Source organism: Canis lupus, chromosome 25 (assembly GCF_011100685.1).
Source record: "Canis lupus familiaris isolate Mischka breed German Shepherd chromosome 25, alternate assembly UU_Cfam_GSD_1.0, whole genome shotgun sequence".
Lineage (NCBI taxonomy): Eukaryota > Metazoa > Chordata > Mammalia > Carnivora > Canidae > Canis > Canis lupus.
This window is the reverse complement of record NC_049246.1, coordinates 8,816,163-8,832,780: the sequence shown is the minus strand read 5'-3', so window position 1 is coordinate 8,832,780 and position 16,618 is coordinate 8,816,163. Positions and strand designations below refer to the sequence as shown.

At 39.2% G+C, this 16,618-nt stretch overlaps 1 protein-coding gene and 1 long non-coding RNA gene across 9 annotated transcripts in view; both read left to right on the top strand.

Annotated features, from left to right (window-relative positions):
* The first annotated feature begins 329 nt into the window (after window positions 1–329).
* The window catches only part of LOC111092301 (ankyrin repeat domain-containing protein 26-like), a 95,430-nt gene continuing 79,141 nt past the window's right edge, over window positions 330–16,618 (top strand). For 7 of the 8 annotated variants that reach the window (XR_005378375.1, XR_005378374.1, XR_005378373.1 and 4 more), the window contains exon 1: window positions 330–1,348. Coding sequence is in view for 1 of the 8 variants with exons in the window: in XM_038573338.1 (XP_038429266.1) it covers window positions 398–1,348; window positions 2,173–2,187 (966 nt within the window). In the remaining 7 variants the exon portion in view is untranslated. Of the gene's footprint in view, window positions 1,349–2,172; window positions 2,224–16,618 lie in introns of those variants that run through there. The other variant, XM_038573338.1, reaches the window with a different exon arrangement.
* LOC119865900 lies at window positions 3,957–11,913 on the top strand. The gene is made up of 3 exons (XR_005378387.1): window positions 3,957–4,032; window positions 10,996–11,124; window positions 11,730–11,913. It is a non-coding gene; the product is annotated as an uncharacterized LOC119865900 (long non-coding RNA).

Genomic DNA, 16,618 nt, shown 5'->3' with positions numbered 1-16,618 from the left:
TAGAAATATCAATTGGTCACTATCATATCATTTATTTGAAATGGGATGGTTATGTATCATGTGTTCATTTTTTAATACCGATATATTTCTCTACTTTGAAAGATACTATAGTTTAAGTGGGAATCATGTTGTGAACTCCTTTTAATACTCAGCGAAACAAAAGCAGAACAGAATCATAGTGTATCCAAGTATTCATCAAATCTGTGTTAGTTTGTTGAATAACTGAAGCTGAATTAAAATATCTATTAGTGACATTTGTTCTGTGTAGGAAGATTCTAAATCCTTGAGCTCAGTTGTTGGGACGTTGCCGCGAGGCCGGCTTGCCTTATTTCTAGCGCTAAGTGTTGAGCTGTAGAGGCGGCTAAAACCTGTGTCTGTGAAGCCTGAAAGCTTTGCGATGAAGAAAATGTTTAGCTTCAGGGGTAAGAGGGGCGAGCTGCCCTTGGGCTTCAACATCAGCCCGCGGAGGGCCGGCTCGCGGCGCCTGAATGGTACCAAACTCGCCAACCCGGGCCCCGGGTACCACATCCGAGTCGGAGATCTCAGAAAGATCCACAAAGCTGCCAGTGGGGGCAACGCAGCGAAAGTGCAGCGGATTCTGTTGCTGGGGATAAATGACTTGAATGATAGAGACAAGATGAACAGGACTGCTCTCCACTTGGCCTGTGCCAATGGCCATGTAGATGTGGTGACTATCCTGGTAGAGAGGAAATGCCAGCTCAACCTCCGTGATGATGAAAGTAGGACAGCTCTAATGAAGGCTGTACAATGCCAAGAAGAGGCATGTGCAACTATTCTGCTGGAACACGGTGCTGATCCAAATCTTAAGGACAACAAGGGTAACACCGCTCTCCATTATGCAGCCTTTGGTGACAATGTATCAATAGCAGAGAAGCTGCTTTTACAGAATGCAGATATAGAGGCAAAAAACAAGGATGACCTGACACCACTTTTAGTTGCTGTAAATGAAAACAAAGAGCAAATGGTGGAATTTTTAGTAGGAAAAGGAGCAAATATACTTGCAGTTGATAAGGTTAAAAGTCTTTCCAGTAAACCAGATACTGATGATTCGTGGCCTTCATCAGATGGAGACTTAAGTTTTGGTACCAAGGCTGTCCCAAAACCAAACTTAAGAGAGCTAATGGCTGCTTTTCTGCGAGCTAAGAGGGCAAAATGTGGCATTGTGAGCCTAGAAGATAGACCTTTATTTGCTGAGAACAATTTTGCAAGTGAAGATAAGACTGAAACTCTTTGGAAACCATCAGTCAATGTCTCTGACTATTCTCCTCTTGCTTTTGTATCACCTGGAACTCCTCAAACGTCTTTAGCAATGCTTGGTGTTACAAAGGTAAGTTGTTTTGAATTTTTCCCCCATGTTTTTTCACATACTATCCTCTTGATATCCCTATAATGAAAAGAATCTTAGGGAGAAATGGAAGCCCTCAAGAATATAAGAGAAAACAGTGTAATAACAACAGAGAAGTAAGTACTGGGTTGAGATTTATAACAGTTGGTGGGAATAAACAAATCTTAGGTATGCCATTATGGAAAGAAAGAAAGAATTAGAAAGCAACTGGAAAGAATAGCTAGATGGATGTGAAGATGAAGGAGGGAGTGTGGGGGAAGAATTCATTTAAGAAGGACAAGATGAATGTAAAGATAGAATAATTTAGAGAGATTATTATAAAAAAAAAACCAGCAGTAGTGAGGCTAAGGGAGAACAGATACTGTATATTATAAAATATGATAGAAACTATTTTAAATGCAAATTAAGAAAAGAAAGTCAGATAAAAAAATGCTCAGACTCTTCTGAATGACAGCTGGTTTTTATGAAGAACTGAAAGGAAATTTTATCCTTTTAAGTTTAATAAAGTATGATAGCCTGTATTTAATTTAGCAAAACTTGAGTTTATAGATAATGCATAGTGAAATCTGTTTTAAGCTGTAATCAGATTTATTATGAATTTTGAGTTTTGGCCAGTGTCTTTCTTGTGGTTTCTAATTAAACTTACTGTGTAGTATAATCTTGGCTGATTTTAGATCTTTTGAGAATAAAGAGAGGACATAAATAAGCATTTTATTTAGTCTTTTTATTAATTAAAACTGAAATTTTTTTCTTAGCTAAGTTAGGTTCTTAATCTCTATCCATTAAATGAAAAAAAAAATTTTAAGCTTCAAGACTCTTAAAACAAAACTAAAAGACAACCTACAGAATGGGAGAAGATATTTGCAAATGACGTATCAGATAAAGGGCTAGTTTCCAAGATCTATAAAGAACTTATTAAACTCAACACCAAAGAAACAAACAATCCAATCATGAAATGGGCAAGGACATGAACAGAAATCTCACAGAGGAAGACATACACATGACCAACACGCACATGAGAAAATGCTTCGCATCACTTGCCATCAGGGAAATACAAATCAAAACCACAATGAGATACCACCTCACACCAGTGAGAATGGGGCAAACTAACAAGGCAGGAAACCACAAATGTTGGAGAGGATGCGGAGAAAAGGGAACCCTCTTACACTGTTGGTGGGAATGTGAACTGGTGCAGCCACTCTGGAAAGCTATGTGGAGGTTCCTCAGAGTTAAAAATAGACCTGCCCTACGACCCAGCAATTGCACTGTTGGGGATTTACCCCAAAGATACAGATGCAGTGAAACGATGGGACACCTGCACACCGATGTTTATAGCAGCAATGTCGACAATAGCCAAACTGTGGAAGGAGGCTCTGTGTCCATCGAAAGATGAATGGATAAAGAAGATGTGGTTTATGTATCCAATGGAATATTACTCAGCCATTAGAAATGACAAATACCCACCATTTGCTTTGATGTGGATGGAACTGGAGGGTATTATTCTGTGGGAAATAAGTCAATCGGAGAAGGACAAACATTATATGTTCTCGTTCATTTGGGGAATATAAATAATAGTGAAAGGGAATAGAAGGGAAGGGAGAAGAAATGGGTAGGAAATATCAGAAAGGGAGACAGAATATAAACACTCCTAACTCTGGGAAACGAACTAGGGGTGGTGGAAGGGGAGGAGGGTGGGGGGTGGGGATGAATGGGTGACAGGCTCTGAGGGGAGCACTTGATGGGATGAGCACTGGGTGTTATTCTGTATGTTGGCAAGTTGAACACCAATAAAAAAGAAATTTATTATTTAAAAAAAAATAAATAAAATATCTATTAGCAACGCATTAAGTTACCAGTAAAAAATTAAACTCACAGAATCTTAATAGGGTTTTATTTTTATCACATATAAATTATTTTTGAAGTAGGTAGTTTCTGGCTTTGGTTTAGCTGCTCAAAAATGCCATCAGAGACTAATTTTATTTTTATATTTTGCCCTGTCATCCTTAGTATGTTGCCTTTGTCCTCATGCTTGTGCTTCATGATCAAAAATAACTGCAACAAATGCAGATACCAGAGCAGCATCCAGAGCATATCCAGAGGCAACTTACAAGTATCTAAAAAGGCTTGGAAAATGGGTATTGTCTGTGGCAGAGTTGACTAGTTAAGATAGAATGTATGGCTTGCAAGTCCTAAAATACTATCTGGTTATTTACAGAAAAAGTTTGCTGACCACTGGTCTATACCACATCTAAGCAATTCCTCTCCTAAGTGCATGGTTCCACAAAATGAAATGTTCAAAAGAGTTCATAGAAGTTTTATTACAATAGCTCCAAACTGGAAAAACAACTCTCACCAAGAAGAAAGGGAATAAATTGCGATCTATTCAAATAATGGAATACTTCCTAGCATTTAAAAGAAGTAAACTATTGGTAGATATAACATGAATGATGGTCACAGGTATATTGAGCAAAAGATGCAAGACACAAAAGAGAATGTAATTTTGTGGTTCTATTTATATGAAATTTAAGAGCTGGTAAAATATCAGAAGTTAGAATAACGGAAACTTCTGGTGATGGTCTATAAACAGGGAAGCCACCTAGAGGAAACTTCCATCATGCTGGAAATGTTCTGTCTCACCCAGTATGTATACACAAGTAAGAAATCAAGTGAGTATACTTTATGTACTCTATTATGATGCCTCATCAACGAAAAAAATGCATGTTTATTATAGAATACCTGGAAAATATAGCAAAATTTAACAAAACATTTTAAAAACCAAGCATAATCTTGGTATTCAGAGGGCAGCTGCTCTTACCATTTTGCTTTATTTTCTTCCAGCCTTTTGTTTTGTTTTTAATAGTTTTAAATCTACCAAAAATTGCAAACACACAACAAAGAACTTCCTCATCCCTTAAACCCAGATTTCCCCTTACCACTAATATTGTGGGATATACTTCTCCCAAACAATACTATATATTCCCTTACATTGCCACTGTGCAGACCTCTGAAAATCAGGAAATCAATACTGGTACATTACCCTCCCATCTATAAACCATTCAAATTTTAACAACTATCCACCAAATTTTAAATTTTAACAACTGTCCACCAAATGTCTTATTTTCCTTTCTGGCTCAGCATCCAACCTAGGAACATGTGTTATATTTAGTGATCATGTCATATCAACTTCCTTCAGTCTGGAACAGTCTTTTCCTGTCCTCATGTCTTTACAAAACTTAAAAAAATACAGTGGTCTATAGCATGGCCACCAGCCAGAGTTGGTCTTATGTTTCCTCCTCACCAGATGTGAGCCATATATTCTAGGCAGAGATAGCACAGAAATGATGCTGGACTCTTCTCAGTGCATCATGTCAATGGCCACACAATGTTTACTGGTCCCACTAAGATGTTGATCATGATCACCTGGCAAGTTAGTGTCTGCCAGCTTTCCTCACGTAAAGCTGCTATCTCTCCCTTTGTATTTAATCTATCTTTTGTGAAAAGATGGTCTGAAATTATCCTCTTCCTCAAATCTCCATCCACCAAACCTCATATTCATTGACAACTCCTGCTGGTATCAAGTGCTGCTGTGATGGTTTGACTGTCAAGTAGTGATTATTTTCACCATTGCTTCTATACACGTTGGCTGGTATTCTATTTTAAGGATGAGCTTTCTCTTCTTCCCTTTGTATTTATTAACTTTGGGTTAATATGGGCTCCATGGTTATGATTTTATGTAATGGGTTGCAATCCCACATTTTGTGCATATTTCTAAACAGGGAAGTAATTAAGAACTGAATCCATTTGGATTATTTCAGAAGGTGCAATATTTTTCTCTCCTTATCAGTGAAAGAGGTCAGAAAACAACTTCAAGAAAAACACATGGCAGACAAATTTCCTTGCCAGTCATAGTCACATATATGGTGCATCAAAGTTCCATCCATTCTTATAAGTCACAATAAGTTCCATAAAATACTGGACCCACTCAAGGAGAGAAAAGGCAACTTTCAAAAAGGATTATGCGTTATTAAATGAGACATTTACTCCATTATATTACTTCCTAATAGCACTACATGGGATTATGTTTTCCAAATTAGGTCCAGGAAGTGGAATAAGTAATCAATCTATACTCCTCTACTCAAGGGCTATCCACTGGCTAATTAAAAACAAGACCAAATAAAAACTGCTCCGTACATATCCTCAAAGGAAAAAGAAGAAAACAAAACAAAAAAAAAAACCGAAAAAAGTTCACTAAGATGTACCAAATTACTTTCCAGAGTGTAACCAGGAAGGAGTCTCAACAATTTGAGCCAAGAATTTTTCAGTCATGGCAAGCATGCCTTCCTTTTAAATGAACAAAACTTTTTGAAATAAAAGACCAAAGAATGGTACTGATCACTTTTCTTATCATGCACAGCACTTAACATTAACTAGTATTTAAATTGAGTTAGACCATACCTATGGGCCTTGTCTCACAAGAGTACATGTGGTTGGATGCAGCAGTGCATTTGTCATTATTGCAAAAGCATATTTTAATTCTTAATCTTTAGTTCAATTTAAACATTGTGTAGCATGTAGACACCACTTTAGTGTCCTGCTTTTCAGCAGTCTTCAGTGTTATAGGCTTTATTCTTAGAGAATGTCTCAGTAGTAGAGAGATCATTTGAGGTCAGTGTTGGTCCCAACAAGCAAAAAAGGAGACTGTGGAGAGTAGTGTCTCAAATACCCATTGTTCTTTCATATTTATGAATAAAGACAGAGAGCACTGAAAAACAGACTCTGGATGCATCTGTTGTGGACTGGTGATAGGTCATATTTTATTATAAGCATCTTGCTCTGTAGAATCAAAAAGTTCAAGAGCATATGGCTCTCTATACATTAACCATACCTGCCCAGCTGTCAGGCATGGCTGGTATATGTTCAGATGGGAATTTGGATAGGCTGTAAGGTGATTTTTTTTTAACTACTGGCTCTTTCACTGACAATACAACTGTTTATGTTGCTAAAGTAGCTCAGCACTTATCTATTTTAAATATTTTAAATATTTCAAATTTAATGTTGGCCTCAAATTCCCTATCAAGGCATTAACAGAACCACATGGAGTCTCTGCAGTTGCTAGACAGTGGTATGCCCACTATATATGCTAAAATTTTTCTAGATTTGGTCAGTGAGGGCCCCTTCAAGCTGGCTCTTACTCTTTTGTTCCAGTAATTCTTTTGAGTATCTTTGTATTTTCTGGCAAAAAAAAAGGTGGGTGGGTGTGTGCTATTCCTAATCCAGTGATGGAAACAGCTATTCCACTGAGGAGCTCTGGTTCCTTTTAGTAAAAATGACATTTAGATGCCAAGTTTTATTTGAGCAATATGCTCATTTCTACTGGGCAGTCATTGTTCTCAGGCCCCTTCAGCAGACAAAGTTATGTATATACACATACATACATATATATTAATATACACACATATATAACATCTGTAACCATTCCCATAACTGTGTATACATATTAAAAATCCCCATAGTAATCAATGCATCTAATTCTAATTCAATAGTAGAATTTTTTCTAGCCTTTCCCTTTTCTACATTGGCGAATCCCTTCTCAGACCTAATCAGAAGGTTCTTTTCAACTGAGATTTAAATTGGAGGAAGAGGGGATCCCTGGGTAGCTCAGCAGTTTAGCACCTGCCTTTGGCCCAGGGCGTGATCCTGGAGTCCCGGGATCAAATCCCACGTGAGGCTCCTGGCATGGAGCCTGCTTCTCACTCTGCCTGTGTCTCTGCCTCTCTCTCTCTATGTCTATGAATAAATAATAAAATCTTTATCTTTAAAAAATAAATTGGAGGAAGAAAAGTCAAGATTGTAAGCCTAGATGTCATAGATGCAGTATCACATGGCAATAAATCATTATTGGCTTTCTGAAATTTGTTTATATACGGGTCCACTTCTCTAAGTACTTGGTGAGATCATAATGGCTCAGAGTGGCATTACTTCACAGAATAAATTGGGGTATGATGGACCCCAGATGTGGGACAGAGTTTGGCAATAGCATGCCAGGATCCCAGAGGTAATGTGAGGTAGAGGTTCCCCTGAGGAAGATTTCTTTATACCCAATCTCTAGCCTAACCTAGAAATGTTCTAGACTACATGCATCTAGAAGGTGCATCCTCTTTCTGGCACTTTGGGCATCATTGGCATACCAGCATCTGGTAGGCTGTTTCAAAGTCAGGTTTATCAGAGGTGCTTCTTCAGAATGCATTTTCCCCCTGCCCCCAGTTCCCTCCCTCCTTATGATACTGGTTATTCAAGAGTGCCAGAGGTCTTCTGATTGCTCTATGAGTGGCATAATGGGGCATAGTGGTGAGGAGGTTAGAGTCCCTGGAGTCATATTGCAAAATCTAGAGACAGAAAATGGTTTGCCTGTTGGTTGAACTTGGCCCATGGGTGTTTTGTTTGATCATTTTTTTTAATTATGATTTTTCAAATAAAAATCCAGATTTCTGACTTTTCTTGAAAAATGTGAAGATCTGGCAACAAGGGACCCATATTCCTAAGCCCTGCAATCAGCTAGAAGTTTAGGAGGAGCAAGTGTTCTCTAGGGGACCCACTGTTCCCTGTCTCCCCTATTCATTCACATTTACCAAGTAATGTAGCCTTCCCTGGTACTGTCAGCACAGTAAGTGGGATTTTCTTTTCCTCTGTATTTGCTTTGATCCCTCCATCACTTCTCTTATTTCAGGGCCAGCTTAGGGCCACCAGTCTCCTTGGAAGTAGAAGTCTAGCACTGCAGGCAGAGGCCAACTCTGGGCCAGTCAGGAGAGATGAGGCAGGAGAGGATGGCAGACTATACCAAGACTGGACTTCAAGTTCATTTTTGAAATGAAAAGTAGAAAAGAAACTAGGGTTTCTAAGCATCTCAACTTATCTCTTCACTATACCATGTAGCTAGTAAGCAGAGGAAGAACAGAGTTGTAGCAGAGGAGCTCAGAGAGAGAGGCTAAAGGCAAGCTGCTTGCTTTTCTTCCTGGCGACACACCTATAGCACATATCCTAGATAGTCCTCTGGTCAGAGTGGGGTCATGTGAACATGTGATAGTTGGACACATGTAATGTAAATGTATGTACATCACTTATCTTTTTAAATTTTTTAAAGATTTTATTTATTCATGATAGAGAGAGTGAGAGAGAGAGAGAGAGAGAGAGGCACAGAGACACAGGAGGAGGGAGAAGCAGGCTCCATGCAGGGAGCCTGATGCGGGACTCGATTCTGGGTCTCCAGGATCATGCCCTGGGCCAAAGGCAGGCGCTAAACTGCTGAGCCACCCAGGGATCCCCTGTACATCACTTCTAAGCCTAGCCATTAGTCATCTCTCCCTTTCCCCCTCTTTCATTTATAAACTCTTTCCTAGTTTTAAGAGTCACAGATTGAGTAGAGGATTCTGAGGTTTTAAAGGATGACCCACATGCTAGGAGCTTAGGTTCCTGAAGGACTACCTGGAACAGTGCTCCTCCTTCATAAACCTAACTGGACTCTAATGAAAACAAGAAATAAACTTCTCTGGTTTTAGGCTACAGAGATTTGGGGGTTGTTAAAGCAACTACTGTATTCTGAGTAGTATACTGGCCTCAATGGATTAAGGGCTTACTAAGTTACCTCCAGAAATCTGACCTTTGAGGTCAGATTTCTTACATAAATGCTACATATCCAGCTACTTCTAACTTCTTTCCATCCAATCACTATCTCATTACCAATAATCTGGCTTCTGTTTCTGTGACTCTCTTCTTTTGGAATGTGCACTTTCCAAAATTTATAACTGCCAAATCTAAAATCCTTCCCAGTTTCACTTGTGTCCTTGTGGTATTTGGCACTGTTACCCAAACTGTTTTTTCTAAAGTTCTTCCTCCACCTTGCCGGGTGGGGGGGTGGGGGTGGGAATTCCCCATCTCTACATATGGGCTCTAGGAGTAGACTGTTTCATATTCCAACTCTACCACCACTTACTAGCTGGGTGACTTTGGGCAATTTCTTAACTTCAGCAAGCTCACTGGGGCTCTTGTGAGGATTCAATAATATAAAGTTCACTGAATGAATGCAATGAATAACTACAACAGCTCACTGAATGTTAGCCAATGTTACTACTATTAATAATGCAGCATCTTGATTTTCTTCTTTCTTCTCTGGCTTCCCCTCTGTAATATTTTTTGGCTCTTCTTTCTCTCCCTGCTCATTGATTGTTAGTTTTTCCAAAGGTTATTGTCTTGGAACTCTTCACATCTCATTTTTCCTCTATGACTGACAAACCTTTCTGTCAGGTTCTGAGTGTTCTAACAAGATTTATTTCCAATGTGTGTCCTCTATACCTCTTCCCTCACACATCATCAAAGCAATCATATATATATATATATATATATATATATATATATATATATATATATATATATATATATAGAATAGACTAACTGAGCTCTTTCCCTGAGGTTTTGTGGCACACTCAGGCAGGCTGCATCAAAAAAGAACTCATCAAGGACATGAATTATGTCAGATGCTCTGCTCACTAGAACTAAGTGACTAACCAGGTGACTTGGTAGAGATTTCTTGAAGGAATCATGACTGCCCACTGAGTAGTTATAAAGACCTTCGAAGGTCAAGAAGTATGGCCCTTCACTCATTACTTCTGGTCTTCTGTCCTACATACATCCTAATCTAGGATTATTTTAGTTGGCTTATTTTTCTTTAGAATGGGCTTCCCAGGATGTGACCCACAGAATATTTGACCTTTAGAATACTTATAAGAAGGAGGTTTTCAGAGTTAAGTAATTTTTAAAATTTTTGTTAGAAATTCTCAGAACATGTTAGTATGTTCTTTATCTTTCTAAAACCCTAGGAAGCCCTGTTCAAAAGAAACATGAGACTTAAGTCAGCCTAGCATCTTCCAAGCTTATATGAACCCTGAACCCTATTGACATTGCTTTTGGGTTGAGTCCAGTTTGTGGGAGTCCTTCAGCTGTGCAGGAAGGTGCAGCAGGGATATAGAAAGAAGAGCCCCAGTTACCTAACAGTTACGTAAGTGATAGCTAAGAGCAAACAGACCAGAGAGGGAAGATCCAGCACTGTGAGAAGCAAGGAGATATGTGCTGTGTTCCAGAAGTCAAGGTATCTGAGAGATTTAAAAAAAGATGGTATGGTCAGCTACATAAAATGACAATGTCAATGAATTTGTTCACTCCTACATTGAGTCATTCTAAAGTAATTTTTCAGATGACTGGCACCTACCTAGGGATTTATATTAGATACCTGGCCAAGATTAGTTTAGTAGCAGTGAACAAGACAGACATATTCTAGCCCTTGTGATGGAGGACAGCCAAGACTGATGTGAGCCACTGGGTTGAGCAGTCCTTGGAGCTCCAGGAATGGAGCATCATGGAGCAGAAGGTTGCATGAAATTAGGTTCTTCTGAGTCTTTTATGATAGTTTGGGAAACAGAAGAAGAATGTAAGAGAAATTGGTGAAGACAAAGAACCAGGCACACTGGATACACTTGAACAAGTTAGAGAAGCTTCAGAGAAACCTTGCTTTTTGATTATTGGTTCAAGGGAGTGACTGGGAAACATTATGCAGTGTACTGTTTATTTCCTCTCAGACTCCACAGGAATAAGTAAGGCTGGCACTTCTAAAGAAGTCCTTTCAAAATGTTTTGAAAGAAATTCCAGAGAGGAAAAGAGAAGTCTCTGGGCTGATTACAGTTCAGCATAAGGAGCATGACTTGCACGTAAGTTGGAGTCCTTGACAGGATTCTCTGTTTCTTATAAGGACATTCCTCATGTGGCCATGGCACAAAGGCCATGGAGCAGATATGGTACAATGGATGCCCAAGATCCAGAAGAGACTAACAGATGTGCTTCATTAACCTATATAGTGTTACAAAAATTGAATTAGCTGCCAACATGTGAAAATAGGGAGATTTAGCATAAAATATGGATTTCTAGCTTCTCTTGAAAAAATGGAGAGTCTGAGCAAATTGACTAGATCTGATAAGCTGTTTCCTCCTTTATATGGAGCAGACACCATATTTCTACACCTGAGTAGATTCATTCACTTACGTTTTATGCCTGGTCCTTGCAGAGATCTGACTTGGTGACCTTTGCTAGAAAGTATTGTTGGAGTTGATACGAGGATATTATTTTAATCATGTTTTCAGGCAACATGATGAAATCTGGGCTTTGTAAATCCCTGGGGTCAATAAAATAAATGAATAGGCTAATCTAGTTCCTTAAAATTCTCCCCAAATATACTTGGAATACCTTTGGATGTGTGTCTCATAGTTGTATGGCTTACTGCATTCACTTTGTCCCTCATTTTTGTTCCGACTTGTAGGACCCAGTGCTATAGTAGCTACTAATACACAATGAAATGAATATTATGGGCATTATGAAATGGCTGAAAATCCCCACCTGAAGTGAAGATAAAGATAATATTTACTTTTTCAATGTCACAGAGTCATTATGACAGTTAAATGGATATTTGCCAAGTGTTTCAAAACAAGACCTGATAAATAGTAAGTAGCTATAGCTATATTTAATAAAAAAATTTAAATGCTATCAATATTTAATTTGATTGCCAACTCATATATATTTTTTCCTACTATTCTCTCTCTAGCCTGGGGTTCATGCAGAAAAATGATTTATTCCTCAGGTCCCCTATGTCTGTTCTTGGTCCTAATGAGAAAAAGAAGGACTTGCCACCCTTGCATATTTTATTCTCTGCATTCACAAGTTGCATAAGACTACGCCCCTGAGTCCTCAAAGCCTTACAGTGATTTTTAGTGAAAGAGATCTTTTAGTTTTTATTTGCTCTTGATTGTACCCTCTCCTTCTGCCCTATATACCCCAGATATGAGAAGGACATGGTGCCTGGACAGAAAGAAACTAAGTCACAGAGGTTGAATAACATTCAAATTTATATCTCTCATCCCAATGTATAAACTTTATTCCTACCTTTCTCTTCCTGTAGGAAGGGTTTTAGGACCTTGCAGCTAGGTCCTGTAGCTAGCTCAGGGTACTTCAGAGAGCCTGGCTCCTCAGAATCCATCAATGAGCACAATTTAAGGCCCTAGGATGGCTCTAGGACACAGCTCTCTGGGTTAAAACTAGGAGTCATCTTCCAGTTGATATCAGGGAGAGAAAAAATAAATTTGCTAGTTCTTTTAAGATTAGAAAAATGGATTTTTATAGAATTTGACATAAATGAAAGCATTTTTCAAGAGGATTGGGAAGCAAGACTAGTAATATTCTTTAAAAAGGTCACTTGAGTTTCAATACTTTGAGTGATTTGTATGGAAGCTCTCTGAGTGAGGTCAAGAACACAGTTACAGAATCTAGGACACAATGGGCCAAGGGTACCAGCCATTGATAGAAAGACAATTATGCAGGTCCTGGCCAGAGAGGAAACTTAGCTCCATTTAGGGCATTATGAGGATTCTTATGAATAGCTATTACTGTGAGAAAGGACATCATGGTCTCCAAGATGTCCTAATGATGTTAAGAACAACACACTGCTCCAACTTAAATATCAGGAAACTATTCAGAAATCCTCAGAAATAGGTTTCTGAACCAAAATGGCCCTTGCACTTCTTGCCTACTTTAGTCTATGGCATCTTTGGGACACTTTAACTTTGGTTCTCTACATAAGTCTTATAATAGGGGACAGCAAACTAAATAATGCCCTTGATATTAGTGATGTATACTTTCAGTAATAAATATGCAATGGTATTCATACAGTTGTTTCTTCTTATGACTGATAATACAAAGTCATATTAAATGAATTTTTAATGAAGACAGTTTTGAGAGGGAGCTAAGCTAAGATGATCCAAACATACAAATTTCTGAAGGCCTCACTGGATTGCATTTCATCACCTTTATCACATTATTTTATCTCCCTTACACCAAAGTAATTCTAACTAAGCCCTCTCCTGTAAGGCTGACAGAAAACTTAATGTTCATAATAATTGGGATTCCCTGCAGGATGGTGCAACGGTTCTCCCATCCCCTTACACAAAACAGAATGTTCGGGATGTCTTTGTCCACACTGGTTCCTTGTGACAGCTGGAGCCTCTGTTGCTTCCCACGATGACTTTGCCATATGCCCACTTGGCTAAACTGAACTACACTTCCCAGAATTCCCTTTCCCTCTGTGTTTCCTGTTAGCATGACCCACCAGGGGGATTCTCCTGAGAGTTGGAGAAGGTAAGGAAGACAGCAGCTATTTTACTGCACATTCACATCAGTCCTGATCTGTTGATTCATTTAATTGGAAAGCAGCAGCAACTTGTCCTGTAATTGATCTCCCTTCCCTTTGGAACTTCTTTCAGTTTGTTTCTCTGACTCCTGATCTGGTTAGGTCCTCAACAGAGGACCCTGGCCTCTGCAAGTCACTCTTGTTATGAAGGGCACAGGCAACAAGAATTGATGTGTATTACCCTAGCTTCTTGGGGTTCCAGATCATGCTTCTGAGGTTCCAACCTGTTCATGACCTTCTTTCCTGTCAGCCAGCCTGTAGGTTCTGGGTTCCAGCATTAGATGTGGAGACAGCTCCCATGAGTGCTTAAGCCAATTCCCTTTAATAAGTCCAAATATTTTAATCTCCTACTGTTTATACTTCTCTGAGTGAACCTTGACAAATGCACTTCCACACTGCTCACTGAGGGTAGAAGCCTTTGTCAACATTGGAATCCCATGGTCTAGGGTTGGGTCCTTCCTACATATATATCTACAGCCTCTCCTTATGAGACCCTGTCCCTGTCCCAGATATGTGCCATGTGGTTCAGCATAATTCTCTATCATGGTATGTACAATCTTTCTTAGTCTGCATGACTTTGCTTCATCATCTTCCTCTGGGTATTTATGACATTTTTTCAATAGATAGGCTTTCCGCCATTTCTGCTTTCAACCCCAGTAAAAACTTACTGTGAGGCAAGCTAGCACAACCCCTTACCTTCTTGGAGTTGCAGGGATCAGTGTAGGGGAAAAAATAAAGGAAAACAAGCATTAAGATTTTAACAGTGATCCCACTATAGGAGGACACAGCTGAAGATGTGCATAGAGATATACTCCTTAGCCAGGAGTTCCAAAAGCCAGCTGTTCCTAAATTCTATGCTTACCAAATCAGGAACTTCTAGGGTGGGGTACAGGGAATTTGTATTTTTAATTAAAATTCTCTCAAGCAATTCTCATGTATAGCTAAATTAAGAATTGTCTTATGCCATTTTCTCTATATTGAATGTCAGTTCTCTGAGTGGAGCATTTGATGGTGGTGGATAGCAAATAGTAATAATCCTCCTATATAAGGATCTGGTGTGTAGGCTACTCCATATGGCTAAATATGCATTTGTGTGTTAAGTTAGAAGAGACAGGGATAGGGTTGACATTCTATTATAAAATTTAAGAAATTTTGTTATTCACTATTCTTATGCACTTGGGAGACAACCCATCTGAGAAAACATGAGCAAGGGGATTATAATCAAATAAAAGCACATGTTTTGAGGTCAGGATTGGACATTCAGTGTGGCTGCAGCTCATGGACTGGGGGTTGGGCAGGCCAGAGATGGGTGCAGCCTCCACATTTGTCTGAGTTCCCGTGGAGGCAGATAGGTTGAGGTGTCCTACCGGCTATGGCTCAGGCTGCAGTAGCTAGATTCTAGAGACCTGAGGAGTTTTAGTTTACTGAGGAAAGAAACACAGGCAAAAGCATAATGATGATGGAGACTGTCCAATAAGAAAACAAAGCCTGACTGGTGCAATGCTCTGTGCTGGGTCCCAATGGCAGCATTCTTGATGGACATGAGAATATGAGGGCTCCATGTACTGGTGACCTTTCTCTTTTGGCATGAGAAATCTTTGTGAAGCAATGGATCAGGTAACTGGAGAGTTACCATGGGAGGCTGCCCAGAGGAGGCTGCAGGACACTGAAGACAGAATAATTGATGAAGATGAAGGAATTGAAGCTGACAGAAATATTAACAACCCTGGTCTTGACCTAAAACAGAATTGAAGAGGAATATGATGAAGCCTTTACAAAGAAAATAATTCAATCTATGAGCTGTTCTGGGAACTTTTCCCCAAACTTCTTTCTGATAAGCCAAAGCTGTCACCTAGTAAGAAGAGAAAAAACTCTACAGGAGAGAGTCCAGCAAACACACAGCTGCTAGAACCTCAGCAAGGAAGGATGCCTTCACATGGTTTGGAGAGAACTGATTGCACAGAAGAGATGGAACCCAGGAAACTAGTTTCCAAACTAATGGTGTCAGATTTTAGAAGGCTCCTGTGTCCATGAGCTTACTAGACTTATAGAGAGACTTGACAGTTTTATGAAATGGGTGTAGTAATTAACTTTGTCTGTGATTGGGGGTGGGAATCTCATTTGGGTAGACAATTTGTTGAATTCAATTTCTTGCCAAGAAAGCTTGTCTCAGGAGCAAAGCCATGTTTTACTAAAAAACAGATTACTGCAAATATTATTTGTGATAGCAACAGTAGAAGCGGTATGTAAGGACAGCTTCAATCATTTGTACACTGTCTAAGCCCCTAAGACTCATTCAGAATGTTCTCTTTACAATGAAAGACACGCCCTGAGAAAGAAGTCTTGTCCTGCTCTGATAGTCCCCTGGTGGCTGAATCACAGCTTAGTTCATACTCAGGGACTCTGTTAATAGCAGTTGAGTATCAATATAGATGGTGAGAAGGTGAGAAGAAATTAAGAACTTAATTTCTAAGAAATATAATGGAGGCCCTGGAGCTTTTATATTAATTGTCAATTAATACCGCTCTGTTGATCCAATAGCCAGTAGAATCATGGCTCACCTCTTTGATTCTGAAAGTGTCCTGCAAATACAGAGAAAAGTCTCCCTCCCTCCCACTGCAATGCTTACTTTATGCCAGTGGTGTCCCTTGGTCTTCCTTGCATAACTGACAAGCCAAGCTATTCAGTGAGTTTGCAAGTTAATGTTGAGTGATGGTACAAAGATTAGGAGGCAAATCAGGTACAATTTAATTTAACTATGGGAGAGTGGCCAGTTGATTCTGAGGAAGAAGCTGATGCTAAGTCAGTCAAATGCAGCATCAACAACTTCTGCAGTTAACAAAAAGTTACACCTCCGTTAGCAAGGTGAGTTTTATTAATGGTTAATTTAGAACATGATGAATGAATTTCTTCACTGAGCAAGTGGCACTGAGATTTTGCTTGAGATTGATAGTCAATTTGCCTGGTAC